General features: G+C 36.1%; 3 protein-coding genes and 1 pseudogene across 6 annotated transcripts in view; 1 reads left to right on the top strand and 3 right to left on the bottom strand.

Annotated features, from left to right (window-relative positions):
- Nucleotides 1-2,099, bottom strand: part of zp3f.1 (zona pellucida glycoprotein 3f, tandem duplicate 1) — a 2,854-nt gene extending 755 nt beyond the window's left edge. For 2 of the 4 annotated variants that reach the window (XM_016460982.1, XM_016460985.1), the window contains exons 1-8: nt 1,962-2,098; nt 1,655-1,833; nt 1,162-1,259; nt 964-1,055; nt 709-889; nt 485-590; nt 311-399; nt 158-267 (exon numbers count right to left, since the gene is read on the bottom strand). In XM_016460982.1, coding sequence (XP_016316468.1) covers nt 158-267; nt 311-399; nt 485-590; nt 709-889; nt 964-1,055; nt 1,162-1,259; nt 1,655-1,833; nt 1,962-2,043 — 937 coding nt within the window. In that variant the 5' untranslated portion in view covers nt 2,044-2,098. Of the gene's footprint in view, nt 1-157; nt 268-310; nt 400-484; nt 591-708; nt 890-963; nt 1,056-1,161; nt 1,260-1,654; nt 1,834-1,961 lie in introns of all 4 variants that reach the window. The other 2 variants (XM_016460983.1, XM_016460984.1) reach the window with 2 other exon arrangements.
- An 895-nt stretch (nt 2,100-2,994) lies between these two features.
- LOC107668968 (zona pellucida sperm-binding protein 3-like) lies at nt 2,995-5,219 on the bottom strand (annotated as a pseudogene).
- A 377-nt stretch (nt 5,220-5,596) lies between these two features.
- On the top strand, nt 5,597-6,737 carry LOC107668969 (NEDD8-like). Its single transcript, XM_016461050.1, has 4 exons — nt 5,597-5,724; nt 5,944-5,991; nt 6,079-6,161; nt 6,243-6,737. Exons 1-4 carry the CDS (start codon nt 5,707-5,709, stop codon nt 6,523-6,525), a joined length of 432 nt encoding a protein of 143 aa, XP_016316536.1. The 5' UTR covers nt 5,597-5,706; the 3' UTR covers nt 6,526-6,737.
- A 140-nt stretch (nt 6,738-6,877) lies between these two features.
- LOC107668918 (AP-1 complex subunit gamma-1-like) lies at nt 6,878-17,647 on the bottom strand. Its single transcript, XM_016460975.1, has 20 exons — nt 17,529-17,647; nt 16,478-16,619; nt 16,252-16,348; nt 16,072-16,148; nt 15,899-15,994; nt 15,701-15,781; nt 15,511-15,609; nt 15,322-15,377; nt 13,510-13,623; nt 13,270-13,410; nt 12,775-12,829; nt 11,886-12,008; nt 11,078-11,167; nt 10,429-10,556; nt 9,711-9,815; nt 9,479-9,623; nt 9,271-9,388; nt 8,645-8,796; nt 7,878-7,976; nt 6,878-7,778 (listed from the first exon to the last, which is right to left on the bottom strand). Exons 1-20 carry the CDS (start codon nt 17,645-17,647, stop codon nt 7,659-7,661), a joined length of 2,157 nt encoding a protein of 718 aa, XP_016316461.1. The 3' UTR covers nt 6,878-7,658.
- Between the last annotated feature and the right edge of the window lie 1,121 nt (nt 17,648-18,768).

Below are 18,768 nucleotides of genomic sequence, written 5' to 3'. Positions count from 1 at the left end.
TTTCACAATTTGAGTTGAATTACTGAAATGAACTTTTCCACGACATTCTAATTTATTGAGATGCACATGTATGGATGTATGTATGCATGTATGTATTTTTTTTAAACTTTATGGCAAAGTAACGTAAAGATGGTAAGCAAAAATAGGGAACACTGACCTGCTGTTATTCCTCTTTTCTTTCTTCCTTGGCAGTTAGTGTCACAGCAGCTGCAGAGAGAGCTCTGGGATGGATCATCAACCAGCACCCATCTGTAAAAGAGAAAGAGCCTATTCATAAGTTCTACCAGAGGCTTTCGATTTTAAATCATACCGTGAGCTGGTCCTGTCATATTGACAAGCTTTATTGCCACTATCCAGGTCCCTTGGTTCCCATGCCACAAGCCTGCAGTGCAGGTAGACCTGAGGATGTTGATGCAAAATAAGTTCAAACACTTGAACAAACGAATGAATAAATAGATAAAGTAAATAAACCAAGTGAACTCGCATCTTCTCCAGTGGCAAACTTGAAAGCTTGAAGACTCAGCCTGATCTCTGACAACTGATTTCTTGGCAGAAACCTGGAGTTTGTATTTTTGCTGTCTACAAGACACCTTAAAAGCAAAAAAAAAAAAAAAAATCAGTTTTAAAGGGTATTAAGACTAAGAACGCTGCTACTCAAATGAAAACATTTTTGGCTTCAGAAAGGGCACATCTTGTCTACACACATACCCCTTGTTGGTAATGAGTGGGTAAACACGAGAATCTGGAGCCAATTCTGGTGTTGTGGAAGCCAAACATTCATCCAGCAGCAGTATTAATGGCTGATGGTTCTGCTGGGCGACTGAGGCAGCAATTGGGATCATTGAGCCTAGTGAGAAGGTTGTGGTAGTGGCCACACCACTGAAGTCATCTACAAAGAGAAAGGTGTAAGACCATTATATATTCAAGTCATCAAGAACGTCTCATTACAAAGTGCATACATACCCTTCATGAGAGCCATACGAAATGCCAGATCTCCCTGGCCATGTGTATGAAACAGCAGAGGATCATACAAAGGAGGAGCCCAGTCGTCTTCCCTGAAAGAAAAGGCAGCAGTTTTGATCTGCATTAATCAAAAGGTATTCAAGCAGCAATATGCCATTAAAAGAGGGTTCTTCAGATTCATTTGAATAAAGATGTCACCTTTCATATGTACAGGCTACAGGGTAATAAATTGGTGTTGCTTTTGAGAATGTGGGAGAAGTGATCTCGGTCTCAAATATAATCTCATTGGTTGTCACCTATGAAGGGAAAAAGATTGAGAATAGATTAACACTTTTCTATACTCCATTGCCATTTGAATGCATTAAACTATAAACACGACCTTTTGTAATATAGAGCACTGCTGAATCCAACATGAACAAGCAGTGCTATCATAGCGGATAAACAGATCTCAGTAATTTCTAGCCATGTCTTATTACATGTACAAATAACTCCAACAACGCAAAGTTTTAAGAGTTGAATATGGCCCAAAGAACTCCCTTTTAAGAACTGTTAAGCACCCTTTGCGCCTCATAGGAAAGAGTCATTAACTAATAGCTCAGTGGCTCATACTTCCAAACATGAATAAATCCAATGACAAATCGGTTCCCATTTACTAACAAGGAATTACAGTGAAGTTCTTCACCCAACTCACCAGCCTCCTAATATTACAGGTCAAAAATTCAGCATAGAACACTGCCTCGGACCCTTGAGGATTTACTGAAAGTTGGGTTGGAGGACAGTCACCTAGGCGAAGGAGAGATGGATCCACTTCAGAGTTTACATCAATCCATCGTACAGAGACAGAGTTTTTGCCGCAGTCCACAGTGACTGCTGAAGTGAAGTGAATTTGGAGACAGACTTAGAATCAGTGTGTAAAAAAAAATCCGCAATATAGTGCACAATGCAAATGCTACAGGCTTGGTGTTAAAATACACTCTCTGGCATAAGCCTCACGTTACCTGCTTGGGCCACTAAGAACACAACCAGAGTTAAAACCACAAACAACAAAAAGGAAGTCATTCTGACAATATGCTGTAGCATACTTCAAGGAAACACGTATGCACTTTGACTGATAGCCAACCTGATTAAAGGATTCACATCTGAAATGCATTTTTCAAATGAGCTTAATGAGCATCAGCTGCTAATGGTCCAACTCTGATCACATAAACCCCCGGTTTCACAGACAAGACTTAAGCCTAGTCCTAGACTAAAATGTAAATCTGAGCTGTTTCAACTGAAAGAAATTTGCACTGACTGATCTTAAAACATGTCAGTGCCTTTGTTTTGTCTTAAGATGCACACCAGTAATGCATTTTTCTAAGGCATATTTATAAAAAATTACTTAAATGTCCTAATTGAACTATTTGCTAATCCTGGTTTAGGCTAAGCCCTGTCTATGAAACCGGGCCAAAATGTGACAAATATTTGAAGTATAGTGTTCAAGAAGAGAGTAGTGCAACATTATGTTTTATTATGTAGCATAATACGCATGTAAATTGGAAGCACTTTTTATTGGATACAGGTTTAGCTTTATACTGCTAGGTTGTGAATCTATTTGAATACCAGGCATAGGATTTTCGCAACATGCAAATTTAATTAGAATCAACCATAATTACATGACGACAGTTCTGGCAACATTTACAAAAAGAACTCTTTAACACTATTACAACCTAAAGTAATCACTCCCATGCATTACATGTTCAGCATTAAAAAATGTACTGTTTTTATGAGCGTAGGGTCAGTGAATACCTGCATTTTCATTTCACACCTGAGCTGAGATTATTTTATATAAATCACATTAACCAGATTTCCAAGTTTCTGAAGGAATTTTAATGTACTCTTAGTTCTGTCAGGACCACTATCGTCAAAATGATAGATACTTAGCATAAAGTTTGGTTTGGCGGTATGGTTCTGTTCTGGGCAAAAAACTCCCTGCCCATCCATGCAGCTATAGGAATGCCGCGATAGGTGTCATATTCCTATAGGTAGATGTGTCAGTCATCCATTGCATCACTAGACAGACACTCAGCCTACCAATGGGGAAAAACAAACCACAATATGCATAACATAATACTATCATAAGACAATATTAAACCATTCTAAGAACATAATTACAAAAGAGAAAGGATGGCACGGAGTAACATCACGGTGAAACTTCTGTAAATGTCAACGGTCCCAACACTGACTTTAGTACCAGTCCTTGAGGTGCTGTAATCCAGACACATTGCATGTTAACATACCCATATTCCAGTCTTTGCCATAATTAACATCAGTTTTTTGGCATTATACACTTTTGATTTACCAGAATCGGTGTCCCTCTTTCCACGGCCTTGACATGCTGAATCACAGCACTGACAAAGAGAACTTTGGAATGGGTCGTCTAAAAGCTCCCACCTTTTATGAAAGCAGCATTATATGATATTTTCCAGTAAACCATATCAACTTAGATTAAATAACGAAGTACAAATCATGTTTACACTTACTCTCCTGTGGCTTTATTATAATCGCAGGCCTTCTTTGCTTCATTGAGGTTGTCAGGGTCCCATGCAATTAATTTGCAATGGATGAAAACCTGCGGAAAAAATAACAGGCAGCAACAAATTCAGATGCTTAACAACTTGCCGTTTCCCTCTGAAGGCGCTCCCTCACCTCTTGTCCCAAAGTGAATCTGAAAGCTTGAAGGTGAAGAATAATCGAGGAGTGATACCTTGGCGAAAACTTGGAAAAGCTCTTCTTACCATCCACGAGACACCTTTGATGGGTTCACATTAAGTCAATTATAGAAACATGGCCACTAAATTGAATGAAATAATGTGCTGACTAATGGATATTTCAAATAATCATAAATGTACACCCTTTGTTGGTGATGAGTGGGTATGTAAGAGTATCTGGGTAGATTTCGAATGTTGTGGAGGCTACACATTCCTCCAGAAGCAGCAGCAGAGGCTGATGGGCTTGCTGGTTAACACCAGCCCAAATAGGAACAAAAGATCCCAGTGGAAAAACATTGGATTCTGCAGGGGCCACTGAAATTATCTGGAGGGATTATGATATGCAAGTTATTGCTATAATAAGACCAAGCGAATCAGTAGACTTTCCTGCTTACAATTGAGAATTGCCATGTGAAAGGCCAGTTCTCCATGACCTTGAATAAAACCAGCAGAAGAGCTCTGGAAAGTAGGAGTCCAACCCTTTGGCCTGATAACATAATTGAAATTATTGTACATCATTATTGGGAATGATTTGGGGTTGAGAGTCCTGGGCTGCGTTCAGCCCCGACAAAAACGGTGCAAAATACACATGTTGCTGCTGATTGGGCTGACATGTTTGACACACCCACCAAACAAGAGAAAACGCATCTCAAACCCCGTTGCACACCGTTTCCAGGAAACATGTCGTTAAAACCGGAAACCGTAGCAAAACGGTGCACACCGGTTTGAGCTTGAACATGTCCATGGTAAAGACTTGAGTACCTAGTTGTGTTTACCTGTCATACACACATCTAACCGGAGAGCTGAAAGAAGGAGGGTGGGGCTTTGGCAATGGCCTGTAGTTTAGCTTGTTCTCATACACCAAGTATTTCCATGTTGCCTAATTGGAAGGAAGAAAAAAAAAATTCACCATAATTTCAGGATTCAGCGATTAGTGAATCAAACTTACCATTCGTCTGAAGCCACAATCATCAAGTCCATAGTAAAAGTCTGCAACTGCTCCTTCATTTGACAGATTTGAGAAGTGTGAAGCCAAGCAGCTACCCAGGAAAAGACGAGCAGGATTTCCAGTCATCGATTTGTCCACTTTCCACTTAACATGAACGGAAAGCTCCCCACATGTAATTTGGACATCTATAGAAAAAAGGAGAGAGGGAGTACTCATGTGTGCTTGAAAGTTGAAGAAAATGGAATAACTCCTCAAAAAGCCAATCCAAACCCAACTATCTCTGTTTAGAAGCTGGGTTCAAAGCAGATAATTAGCAATAAACTAACTATCTATTTGCCAACTGAGGTTGGTTACCCAGCTAATGGTCAACTGCTGTGCTCCAAAACACAACTACTAGCTAAAGCTGTATTATTTTAAATGTTGGTTTAACTTCTTGAGAATGTATAATACATCTTTTTTTTTGTGCCATAATAAACATTACCATTATGATTATCTTCAGACATTTCAAATGGTGTGGCAACTGCAAAAACCTAAAATCCTAGCCATAGGTAATTCATGATCAGGTAGTCCAAACCCAGTGAGACGCAAACCAAATGCTCCCTGTAAGCGGCTGAATTCAGCTACTAGGTCTAATCAGTAATTTGTAACAGCTGGCACTGGGGAGGAAGTGAAACATAAAAAGAGACGTATTTACTAACTAATCGAAACGTGTATATTATATCCTGATTATACGTAGTTATGTAGCAATCCACAATTTTATATCAAATCGGCATGGTTTTATGGGGATTTTGGATCTAACAAGACGCCGAAAAGCGGAACCATCGCGTTCTACCAAAACACCCGGAATTTATTTCGGATACACAGGAAGTCAGGGAGTTTTTTTTCCCCTGTAGAAGCGCTTTAGCCATAGAGAGAGAGAGAGAGAGAGATATATATATATATATACACACACGGTTCGTTTGCATTAGGTTTTAACAACTAGTGTTAAATAATATATTATCTAGTTTCTGTTTAATGTGTATGAGATAAAATACAGCCATCAATATGTTAATCAAAGTTAAGGTAAAGTTAAGTGATTTTTGTCGCTGCCGCTATGAGTTTATATAAGTTGATCTGTTTTAACCTGGTTTATTTTGTCCAGTATTAACATGTTCAAACTGTTGGTGTTTGATTTGGGTTGATTTTTAATATAAGATTAATCGACTTGTCAAAGTGAAGAATAATTCAAGTTTATTTGTTTATTTATGTATCATAAATAATTATTTTTGTGTCGTGGTTCAGACACTCACGGGCAAAGAAATAGAAATTGACATCGAGCCTACAGACAAGGTATGCTGGTTGTGCTAAAAATGTGGATCGTATTTCTTTATCTTTGGAAGTATTTGGAAATTAATGTTCTTCTCTTTTTCCAACAAGGTGGAGAGAATCAAAGAAAGGGTGGAAGAAAAGGAGGGGATCCCTCCACAACAGCAAAGACTCATTTATAGCGGAAAACAAATGTAAAAATCCCCATTAGTATGTCAGTTTGAATTCAACTACATGGGACAAAAACCAATCTCTCCTGTCTTTCTTTATTTCAGGAATGATGAGAAGACTGCTGCTGACTACAAGATCCAGGGAGGATCTGTCCTGCATTTAGTTCTTGCTCTCCGAGGAGGGCAAAACCTGCACTGGCCCTGCAGTCACCCAGTGTCTTTAATCTATTCTATTAAGACTGTAAATAGTAGAAATCTGTGTTATCATGCATGTCAAAACAGCAGAATTGCCAAGAGGCTCTGGTGTTTAAAGCCAAAAGTGGACATTTGGCTTCGCATAAATCACTGTCTAAATCATGTTAGCGTGATCACAGCTGCTTGGGATTGACAGTTTACAACCGAAATGTTAGTTCATGTTGAAGTTTGGTTTTGCCCTTTCATTCTGCAGTATATGACGGTATAAAATTGTGCACTTAAAAACACATTTACTTAAGTTTGAAGATGTAACTGCTCCCTTATAAGGGCTCATTAAGGAAATTAGTTTGCATTATCTTGCTTTTTAAAAAATAAATAAATTCAACTCATTCTCCTCATCCAGATCTTGACTGTTATTTTAGTATTGTACTTTTTATTAATATAAAAAAATTGTTTTCATTTAGTAACTTTGCTGTATGTCTGTCATTTGTGTGTTTTTTAAAATAAGTTAATTTTTTTTATTTATATATTTTATTTCAGTTAAAGTTATGTATTTCGAGGGACAAATGTGTTTTTAGTATAATAACCATAATAACCCTGGCTCTTGAACATACAATAAGGAATGTTGTATCCTAAAAGAGATGCTGACTAAACCATCATCTTCCTAAAATTCATTTCTTGAACGCAGTGCATTATACCGTATGTATGATTTATTGTATTTTGTTTGGATGAAAGAAGAATAAACAATGGATATCTGTGGTTTCACACACACACACAATTAAGTTGAGAATTATGAACAGGACATTGTAAATATGTGAGATGGTAAGGTCACATTCACTGTCAATATAATAATACAATGGTGCTCTAGGAATATCCTGAGACTTTGAGAGGAAAAGATAAACCAACAAAAATGATGACGAGAAAGGCTTTGATAACAGTAAGGCAACTGGAGCTCAACTGACCTCACAGCTCATGTTGTTTGTTCCCAGAAAGTCTCTGAATAATCAGTTATGGAGGTACACATGAAGGATTATCACTAATTCAAGTTTAACTTACTTAGTGACAGTGCACAAAGGATCTTATCCAATGATAGTGTACATTAGTGTGACTGTCTTAATCTTGTGCAGTAATGACAGCACATGAAACCACGCTTTGTTCCAGACAATTCAAACCAAGATAACACTTCATAAAAACCTGTTGTATCAAATCTGTGCTGGGACAGCATTTAGTCCATAATAGAGAGGTTGACAGACAGCTGCCTATTTCCATCGATCTCCATCTTTATAGGAAAGACAGTCATGGAGATTCTGGACGCGTGTAGGTCTGTCACAAAGGGCTGATTGATGGCTGACAGGCTGTGCTAGGAAAGGAGTCAATTTGTACTGTGTCCTGATGCATTGCACCCTGATTTGAGTAAGACACACGGATCCGCATCTTAAGGCTGACCTGTGGGGGGTAAAAAAAATAGTCAAGCTTGTGCATAAATAGTGCTGATAAGTTTAGTAAGAAAGACAGCTGCACAAATCTAAAGCAGGGTAGACTTGCCTTGTTAGGGTTGTTAAGTAAAACAGTCTGCGTGACTTGACCAAGGCCATGTGCTGGAATCACATTACCACTCGGAGCCTTCATTTGCAGCTGAACACTCTAAACAGGGATATATTATTGTTTTTAAGAGATGACAGCATCCAAACGCTTCTGAATTATATAATTTCTTTCTCAAGTTAAATGTGTAAATAGATTTTTTAAAATGTATTTATTTTTTGTGAGAAATTAAAATAGAAATAGTAAGGCCTGCTTTACACAAAACATTAAGCATTTTTACAGGGTGTTTGTATGTTAAAGGCAATTTAAAGCAAATTAAAAATAATTAATAATCAAATAAAAGACCAATTCTTCAAAGTAAGGATAATAAAAATCATCTTAAGTCATAAAAATAGTGGGTTTTTAACAGAAAAAAAAAACCTTCAAAGCTATAATGCAATCAACTGAATGTAACCGGATAATAACAGGTACTTCATTTTAATACATGCCATAAATGATAAAATTAAAGGTATTTAAAACGTATTTATTGTGACATTTAATGTACATGTGGTGGAGAACCAATTAGTAATTAATCTACACAGAACGGAACCAAAACTCTTAAGTACAGAATATAAACTACTTAAATCATTTGGATTCAGAGTGCAGCATGAAGCCAAAAAAAATTCATAAACTGTGAATGCTGTAACCTGTTAATATGGCTGCTGAAATGAATATCTGCTGCTTGTGTGTGCAAAAACAGAGCTAAGTTTAAAAATGGAGCGGGTACAGACCTTTGGTACTGCTGCTTGAAGAGTGAAGTTGGTGATGTCATTCTGAGTAGAGTTAGAGGCAATAAGAGAGACCGTGACCTCGGTTTCTGTTTGTTTGTCATATTGGATCTTCAGGCTCAATCCGTTCTTCTCGTAGACTGACACAGTGGGAACTACATGCACATAAACACAGCAATGTTTCTGCATTTCTGCTTAATAGTTTTGTGGAAACCATTTCTTTCTACATCTTATCTTAAGGGTTTTTCCATTGTTTTAGTTTTAGTATATAACATTATAATACCATTCATATTTTTACTTTTTTTATCATTTAAAGAAGAAACCAATTCGATGTATAGTTGACATTTGAGGCTTAACACTATAGAAAAGCACTAAAGGTTTTTCAGTTAGAGTGTTTTCAGCTTGTTTATTTTCATATAAAAATACAGCATGCAGTTGCATCAAACAATGGTATAAACATCATTCAATGTAAATTGTGATAATCGTAATTAATAATCGCAATTACAATTTCAAGGGAATAATCGACAATTATGATTTTTGTCATAATCATGCAGCCCTACAAACATGTATATCTTTCAGGACAAATAGGTCAAATGGAGCTGGAGTTCTTCAGGTATCTATGTTCTCACCTGGTGTCGGCTCCAGTCCTCCCAGCAGGTCGAGAAGATCTGCGCTAGAGGTAGTTGTTGGAGTGCTGGGCTGAAGAGGTGTGTCTGTCCCACCCAAGAGATCCAAAAGGTCACACACCTAACAGAAGTGTAAATCCAAAAAAAAAAGATTTAACTATTGTTCAGCAGTTCTACTGTATGTCTAAATACAATATCCTGTAATAATTACCTGGCTTGCTGGTTCTGAGAGCAAACCTGCTTCAGCTGGTTTGGGTTTGGATGTGTCAGGCTCTTTAATCTCTCCTGGTGTGTCTCCATTAGTGTGGCCAGGTGAGTTCTTGTCCATCACAGGCATTCTCTCCAATACCGCAGCTCTGAGAGGAAGACAATGAAGAGCAGCACCATTCATGCATGATGTTTTTTAATAAACAATAATACGCTATGAAAACACACAGCGGTACCTCATGTGGTCATATTTCTTGAAGAGTGCATTATATTCAACCGCTCTCTGCTGTAGTTCCAGGTCAATGCAGCTGCCGTAAATACTGACAATACTTCTGATTCGGCTGATTGAGAGAAAAACATAAAGATGTAAGACCAAACAGACTACAGAATCTACACACAAATAACAAAGTACAATAACTTATGTTTGTGTGAGTGATTTTTTCCTAGGGATGAACGTATTCAATAACGTAACCGTTTTCAGCCCATATAAAAAATTTTTTTTTTTAGCTATACACCAGGGCTGCATTTATTTGATAAAAAAATACAGTCACAATATTATTACGACTTAAAATAAATGTTTCCTATTTTAATATATTTTAAAATCTTATTTATTCTTGTAACAGCAAAGCAACATTTTCAGATTCTTCAATGAATAGGAAATTCAAAAGAATAGCATCTATTTAAAAACAAATAATAATAAAAAAAAAAAAAAGTGAAAAAAACAAACAAACCACTAATACGTGAACAACACCATCAAATATAGCACTAGTTTTTAGCATTTAAAAAAAATATATATATTAAGACAAAAAATACAGTAAAAATTTTAAAGAATTATCGGCCAGAATGATAATATCGGTGCATCCATCATTTTTAAAATTCCCATTACGTCTCATATTAAATTCATACTGCATTCTTGCCAGTGTTTCACAAAAGCGACACAAGCAATGTTCTCACTCGACATTGTCTATGATACGAGTGCTCAGCTTCATGGTAGCAGTGAGTGCGAAGCCTCTGGTTGCCGGCGATGACATGTGAGACTGCAGAACTGTTTCCAGGGCATCCAGGACGTCATCCTCAGTAACCTAACAACAGAAAAGGCCCACAACTCAATTTAGTTGCCCCTTACAAAGCAAATACTGTGGTGGTACAGGAGTGGCATCAGATATTAGTACCATAGTAATTTCATACTATAGTCTAAGAAGTGCAAAACTACATATTTTTAAATCTGACTGGTTAATTTCAAGGATAAATTATTATAATTAAGTTTGTGAGACACAACTTCTCAGATGGGGTTTATCTTGCTGACAAACTAATAGTTACTATTACATTTTACATGCAGAAGTAAAGCATGCAACTCTCAGCCCTACCACAATAACTAGCATATTCATGTACATTGGTATTTAATTACATGATATTCAACATACTCCAAAATGAGAACAACTTGGCACTATTATGGTCATTTTGGATCATTTTCCGTAAGTGACTAACAACACTAAATATATCAAATTATCTGCCAGATTCATACTGATTCTATACTGACACTGATTGGCGCTCCACAAATGCTTTCTATTTACTTTTCTATATAATCTTCATTTCCGTTTACCTGCAGAGGCTCAATCTCCTCACACTCGCCCTTCAGCAGCAGGTCTCCATATTCTCCTATACACCAGCACGCAACTTGGACCAAGGATTGCTATGAAGATAAACTGTCTATTACACACAAACACTTACAAAGGGCACATATAAATCAAAATGCTTGAAAAAAAAGACACTTTTCAAATGGGACATATTCTTGCATTCAAAATAGTGAAATTCAACATCCTAAAAATGCTGTATTCATGGCCCAGATATGCTCAATGGTCAAAATGCATGGCACATTCACGTTTCAAGATTCAAGATGCATATTGTGTAAAAGGCCACTTACACATCTAATATGTGACCCTGGACCACAAAACTAGTCATATGGGTCAATTTTTTGAAATTGAGATTTATACATCATCTGAAAGCTGAATAAATAAGCTTTCCATTGATGTATGGTTTGTTAGGATAGGCCAATATTTGGCCGAGATACAACTATTTGAAAATCTGGAATCTGAGAGTGCAAAAAAATCAAAATATTGAGAAAATCGCCTTTAAAGCTGTCCAAACGTAGTCCTTAGCAATGCATATTACTAATCAAAAATGAAGTTTTGATATATTTACCGTAGGAAATTTACAAAATATCTTCATGGAACATGATCTTTACTTAATAATATCCTAATGATTTTTGGCATAAAAGAAAAATCGATAATTTTGACCCATACAATGTTTTTTTGGCTATTGCTAAAAATATACCCAAGCGACTTAAGACGTTTTGTGGTCCAGGGTCACATATAGTTTAAAGACTTACAAGCAAAGAAACATTTCCTTACCTGTGCAATATCTTTTACAAGTGCTCTATAGAGTTTGTGAACAGTGTAACAGTGGAGCTCAGATGCAGTAGTGATGAGTTGGATGAGGTTGGGCACAGTCTCATCTCTTACATCGCCCCCTGCCTGAGAGAGGTGTACATCACTTCAATTTAAATGATTGATGCTCTCATGCTGTTCAAACTCATTTTTATAGAGCCCTGAACATGACTCCCACAACTTATTAATTCGTTCCCTTGTTTTAATTAAATCGTGGACACATTGTACTAATTTGTTCCCTTGTTTTGGTAAATCATGTTGTATTAATTCGTTTCTCTTGAATTAGTAAAATGTGGCCATAATTTAATAAAACAAGGGAACGAATTAATAAGTCATGGGAACAAATGTTTAACTCGTGCCCACGATTGAAAGGAGGGAAAAAAATTCTTAATTTGTGGAAACTATTTCCTAATTTGTGGCTATGACAAATATATTTTCGTCTGCATGTCATGTGTGGAGCTACGTACATTTTCTGAGAAACATGAAAGTGAGTTTCAGATTTTACCAAACAATATTATGGCTTTAGAAGACATTAAATATTGCACACCAATCGTATGTACCCCTTTTATAATGCTTTTTTGCATCTTGGCATTTAAAAATGACCATTTACTTTAATTGTACGGAAATGATAGTTAACATTGTGCCTAAGATGTCCAATCGTGTGTCACAGAAGAAATAAAATAATACAGCGTTGAAATTAATGACTAAATTATTATGGCATTTTTGGATGAACTATAACTAAACACTCTGGTGTTTACAGACTGAACGTCATTGTTTATTTGTGAATGGGTTAACTTTCGTCGTATTTTAGGAGTTATGTAACTGGTTTGGTTGTGTAGCAGTGGCTATTTACCGTGGTGAGTACATGCAGGATGGTATCAATGTGCCAGCGCTTAGAAGGGGAATACCTGACCAAGACACAAAGACAAGTGCTATTCATTGCCTGTGACTTGCCACATATACAAAAATAGACAAGTTAACACATAACACAAAAAAAGCAATACATCGGGATTACTACTTTATGTGTTTTAGAATGGGCAGACCAGTGATTAGTGAGCTAAACGTTACAACGTAGCAAAGACTGAGCTCATAAATTTTAATTAGCTTACACTGACACTGCTAGTTAATCAAATAATGGAAATGTGCATTAAACGTAGGCATGCCTTACAGAAACCAACTCACTGGACATTGTCCTATACGAGAGCAAACGTTTGAGAGGTGCTTGCTCAGATGTGAGTGTTCAATAGGACAGAAACACTGAAAAAGTGTTGGGGCTGAGCCACAGCCATGCAGACATATAATGAATGAAACTAACAGGTAGATATGAAGTACAAAAGACTGATGATACCTTTCAGCAGCATTGAAGATGCCAGAAGCGGTTTGAGATCGAAGCTCTGGGGGACAGAATGAAAGAAAAATGAGGAGCTCTTTCATCATTGAGCGAATGTTCACGGCAGACACAAGGGCAAGAGACAGTTCCAGTGCACGACTGCAAAAGAAAAAAAGAGCAGAATGGATAACTGTAATTACACGACCATTTGTACGTCTGTAATTTCTATGCATCTTCACTTTTTAGGACTTACAGTACCGTTTCACTGAGGTGTCTTGATCTTTCAGACAGTCCACAATGGTGCCTCTGTGCCGCTGCACTGCGTTGTGGTCCGTCTGTACAATCTTCTGGAGAGATGTCATTGAAATGTAGCTGTAATGGATGAGAGGAGACAGAAAATGAGAGCGTACTGTAGTGAGGGTTGTGAAAATGAATTTACAATTTATATTTCCTGCTCTAAATTTACATTATACTTACATTACATCAGAAATATAAAAAACATGTATTCTTTTGCCTAAAGCAACTGCAGTCCACATATGTGACCCTGGACCACAAAACCAGTCATAAGGGTCAATATCGAAATTGAGATTTATACATCATCTAAAGGCAAAATAAATAAGCTTTCCATTGATGTATGGTTTGTTAGGATAGGACAATATTTGGCTGAGATACAACTATTTGAAAATCTGGAATCTGAGGGTGCAAAAAAATCAAAATATTGAGAAAATCGCCTTTAATGTTGTCCAAATGAAGTTCTTAGCCATGTATATTACTAATCAAAAATTAAGTTTTAATATATTTACATTTGGAAATTTACTAAATATCTTCATGGAACATGATCTTTACTTAATATCCTAATGATTTTTGGCATAAAATAAAAATCAATAATTTTGACCCATACAATGTATTTTTGGCTATTGCTGCAAATATACCCCAGTGACTTAAGACTGGTTTTGTGGTCCAGGGTCACATATGTCTATGTGAACTACTGACACCCAAATTTGATTTTAATCATTTCATAAAAATTCTGAAATAGAAGATGCACTACTGTTCAAAAATGTGCTGTCAATGAGAGTTTTTAAAACCAGTTAAACTCTGCGGACCCGGATACGGGTCCAAAATCGCGTTAAAAATGTTTATGCTTCATTTACATAGCCTTCCTTATATGGTATCAGCCCATATATGGGTTCATTTGAAAGCTTGGAGTGTCTTCTTTACAAAGAATACCATTCCTTTTGGTTTTTATATTCATAAAGCAGTAAAATTAAGCTTAGAAATGTATTCGTCCCACACATGAATTTCCGCCTATTTTTTTTCATTTCCTCCATTGTATGTGTGTAGGGTAAACATTTGAAGTTGAGTATGTCAAATTTAGGCGAAAATACCAAAAAACGCCCTGAGCTTAAGTGGTTTTAATGTTTTTGAAAGAAATCTATTACCTCACCAAATAATTCATGCATTCATTTGATCAAAAATAAATAAAAACAGTCCTATTGTGAAATAGAATTACAATTTCAAATAATTGTTTTCTGTTTTAAAATGCAGTTTATATTTCTGTGAATGCAAAGCTCAATTTTCGGCAGACATTTCTCCAGTCTTCAGTATCACATGACACATTATAGAAATAATTTATCAATGTTGAAAACAGTCACGCTGCTTAATCTTTATGTGGAAACTTTGAAACATTTTTTCAGGATTTGCTGATAAATAGAAAGTTCAAAAGAACTTTAATATAATAATAAAACTTGAAACTTTACTGTCTACAAATGTTTTTACTCTAAATTTTGATCAATTTAATCCATCTTTGTTAAAAAAGTAATTAAGTAATTTCTTTAAAAAATAAATAAATAAAAATCTTGGCTAACCTTTTGACTCTGCATAACATGTATAACCCATTCTGATAAGCCAACTCAAATATGACAAGAAAGTATAATCGGTTCACAGCAGTAATGAACCAAAATATATATGTGGTGTTAAATGATAAAATAAAATTGTTAGATCTACTTTAATTAAGATTTAACATTTTCATTCTTTTAAATATTAAAGCATTAAAATAAAGTAGAAACTTACCGAATATTCCTGTCATTATTAAGTAGAAATCTCCCCAGAATATTTACAGCTAGCACCTTAAAAGACATAAATTAGATGCATTTAAAGACGCAAAATAAACTACAGAAACGCCAGTCCATGCTCCCATTTAAATCAAACCCCACTCAACATAAAATTGAATATTAAATTGTATATGAAATTGTGACCAACCCTAAGCCCGCTCTCGGAGTTGATGTCCATGATAGTTAGGACTGTTTCATATAGCACAGCACTGCCGGCAGTCTTACTGCTGTCTGTATTTGTAGCCACCTGTGCATCAGAGTCACCAAGATCAAGCATTATAAACTCTGCTTTAAATATACATAACTACCTTACATAGGGTGTGTTTGTTCTGCTGTACCTGTGCCAACAAGTCATTCATGGCATCACTAGCCGTGTCATTATTGTGACCCAGGATTCTTAGCAATCTAAGAATGCGAACCTGAGGGATAGAACGAGACCAATAAAATCATAATATTCATAGAGTTTACTATAAAATGTAGAAATTATGTTGTAGCCTAATAAAGAGTGATATTGAGGTTGACTGTAGCCAACAGACCTGTAGAAAAGGGTCGCTGATTCCAGCTACATTGTGCTCAGGAGAATAACTGGATGTCACAAGACCTTTCATAATCTGAACCAGCTCAGGAACAGCCTAATAAAATGGGAAGAAAATAGTCTGTATATCGGAGTAGTTAAAGTAAAGGTTTAGAGAAATTTCACTTGAATTACCTTGCGGAACTGATCAAGAGTGTCAGGATTACGCTTACACAATTCAGTGATAAGAACTACAGCCCCATGCAAAACCCCTGTGGAAACAGTCAGGCAATTATAAAAAAAAGCATATTAAATAAACCTCACATAGTACAAACTTTTTATGTTTATGCATAGGTTGCAAAAAGAAACACTAACCATGGTTCTTCTCAGAGAGCAGAGTCCTTGCTGAAGGAGTAAAGAGCTCTGCAAGCTCTGGGACCTTTCTTATTATGTGAACGGCACACAGCGTGGCCTAAAGCATTAATCATTATCAATAGCACACAGATACAAAAACATGATTTAGCAGGATTGTGCTAGTTTGGGTGCTGACATGACATGACTTAAACTGTAAGTTTATTGACATAAAATGTCACGAACTGACCTTTTTCTTGATATAAGAATTAGAGGCCCTGAGGAGCCGTTCGATCTCTGGTGCCAGGTCTCGACACATCTCAGCTGAACCCATGCAGGCCAGAGTGCATAGAGCCAGAGACTGAACATACTGACTGCTGTGGGAAAGGTCACTACGACAGAGATAAAATGGCCAGTCAGAATAATGATTCAAAATTGAATTACATTAAATACAAGCACATAAAAAATAATAAGCAAATAAATAAAAGAAAATGTGTATATATAACATAAAAGCAAATATATTTAAAGGAATTGTTCACATTTGCTGAAATCTTACTCACACTTAGGCCATCAAGATATAGATGAGTTTGTTTCTTCATCGGAACAGATTTAGAGAAATTTTGCATTACATTACTTACTCACCAATGGATCCTCTGCAGTGAATAGGTGCCATCAGAATGAGAGAGAAAGAGGTTCTAAGTTAAAAACGTCATAATAATGGATTTTTTTTTATTGCAAACACAAAGCTTTTTGCTTCACAAGACATTATTGATGCACTGGAGTGGACTGGATTACTTGTGGATTATTGTGATGCTTTTATCAGCTGTTTGAACTCTCATTCTGACGGCATCCATTCACTGCAGAGGATCCACTGGAGAGTAAGTGATGTAATGATACATTTCTTCAAATCGGGTTTAAAGGGGTCATATGACGTTGCTAAAAAATAACATTATTTTGTCTGGAACGCGTTGATTTTTACAAAGCTCATCGTTCTGAAAAGCGAGGTGTACGCTGATTGGCCAGCTATCTAGTGCATTGTGATTGGCTGAATTCCTCAAGCGTGTAACAGAAATGTTACACCCCTTACCATACTATGATGCCGTGTCCCGGCGCAACGAGACAAAACCAATAAAACCCTACTTACAGGCTGTGAGTCAGCATTATTTGTCAGCATCATAGAATGTATAGGGTCAGCATGCGCGCCAAAGGGGAAACAGGGTAACTGAATTCATCGGAACACTGGCATTGTAGGCTACTCTCGCTCAGTGCCTAATTCATCCGCTCTTCCACTTCTGTTTAACCTTATGATGTAACCGTTGGTAACCAGGCGAGGTCTTTTACTGTACGAGTAACTTAAGCTGTAACTAACATTTACAAATGTGTCCATATAAGCCTCATAGTACAGCGCAACTTCCGTCATCCGGGTGTGCCATTCATTCTCGTCCAGCTGCTCTGGAACTGGAAAAATACTTGTGTGCAGTGTGTATTTAAAGGACCCATACAGTATTTACTGTATTTATATTTTTAAGGTAAATTATACAATGAATGTTACAAAGTATGGCAAGCCGTCTAAACATTTATTCCATAAAATAACTATATATCATTATGTTATTGCTATTTAGTAAATAATTAAATCGTGTCTATAGTCCTACTTTCTTTTCAATGCCATTAACTAGAATTCGAACCTATCTATCTATCTATCTATCTATCTATCTATCTATCGTCACTGAATACTGTGGGCATTTTTTGGGTCATTTCTGGCTTAAATTTTACTAGTAGCCCACACTACCATTTAATTTTGTAATCAGTAACGTTTTTAGCCTTTTGCTCATCAAGGCTCCATTTTTTATCTTTTAATCAAAATGCAATAAAAAATAATATTGTGAATGTTCATTTAAAGGGGTCATTTGATGTTGCTAAAAAAACATTATTTTGTGTATTTGGTGTAATGAAATGGCAACCACATGTGACGACCCCGGGCTGGACTCCGCTTCGTCCACGGTGAAAGCCGATCCGGCGATCCACATAATAAATAAAATGTATTATTTATAATAAATATAAATATATATATATATATATATATATATATTTTTTTTTTAACCACATAAATAAAATTAAATAAAAATCGTACTAAGGTAAGGTAGTATAACTATTCATTAGGTTCTAGCAACTGGCACAAATTAGATCTTATCATAAATAGGTTTGGTAAACTGGAATTGGATATTTTAGGAAGTGAAATCTGAAGCACAGACCAACTTAGAATTAAAAAGTAATGTCACTGCCAATAGAGTAATAGTTACTTGTCAATGAGATAGTGGCTACTAGAAAAGAAAAAGTATTAAGAAGTAAAAAGTAGCAAGAAAAATTGTTTAATGAACCACTAGTGAAACTATAGGGGACTGTATGTTTTTAAAAACTGTATGTTTTTTTTTTTTTAAATAAGAACTTTTGAAATGAAAATAAAGGAATAAATATAGGTTACAAATGTCATAATAGAGATATTTTTTTATTTTCTAGGGACATTTATTTATCCATTGTTTG

The sequence above is a fragment of the Sinocyclocheilus anshuiensis genome, unplaced genomic scaffold (assembly GCF_001515605.1).
Source record: "Sinocyclocheilus anshuiensis isolate Anshui unplaced genomic scaffold, SAMN03320099.WGS_v1.1 scaffold4, whole genome shotgun sequence".
Classification (NCBI taxonomy): domain Eukaryota; kingdom Metazoa; phylum Chordata; class Actinopteri; order Cypriniformes; family Cyprinidae; genus Sinocyclocheilus; species Sinocyclocheilus anshuiensis.
The sequence above is the reverse complement of the archived record's forward strand: the minus strand, read 5'-3'. Positions and strand labels throughout refer to the sequence as shown.

Excerpts from the sequence above, each read along its gene's own strand:
- LOC107668969 (XM_016461050.1), top strand. Across the intron at positions 5,992-6,078 it reads ACATCGAGCCTACAGACAAG|GTGGAGAGAATCAAAGAAAG; the intron begins GTATGCTGGTTG and ends TTTTCCAACAAG. Across the intron at positions 6,162-6,242 it reads ATTTATAGCGGAAAACAAAT|GAATGATGAGAAGACTGCTG; the intron begins GTAAAAATCCCC and ends TCTTTATTTCAG.
- LOC107668918 (XM_016460975.1), bottom strand. The coding sequence starts at position 17,647 with ATGACGGAAGTTGCGCTGTACTATGAGGCTTATATGGACACATTTGTA. Across the intron at positions 16,620-17,528 it reads ACCAACGGTTACATCATAAG|TGACCTTTCCCACAGCAGTC; the intron begins GTTAAACAGAAG and ends TCTCTGTCGTAG. Across the intron at positions 15,995-16,071 it reads CTCTTGATCAGTTCCGCAAG|GCTGTTCCTGAGCTGGTTCA; the intron begins GTAATTCAAGTG and ends CCATTTTATTAG.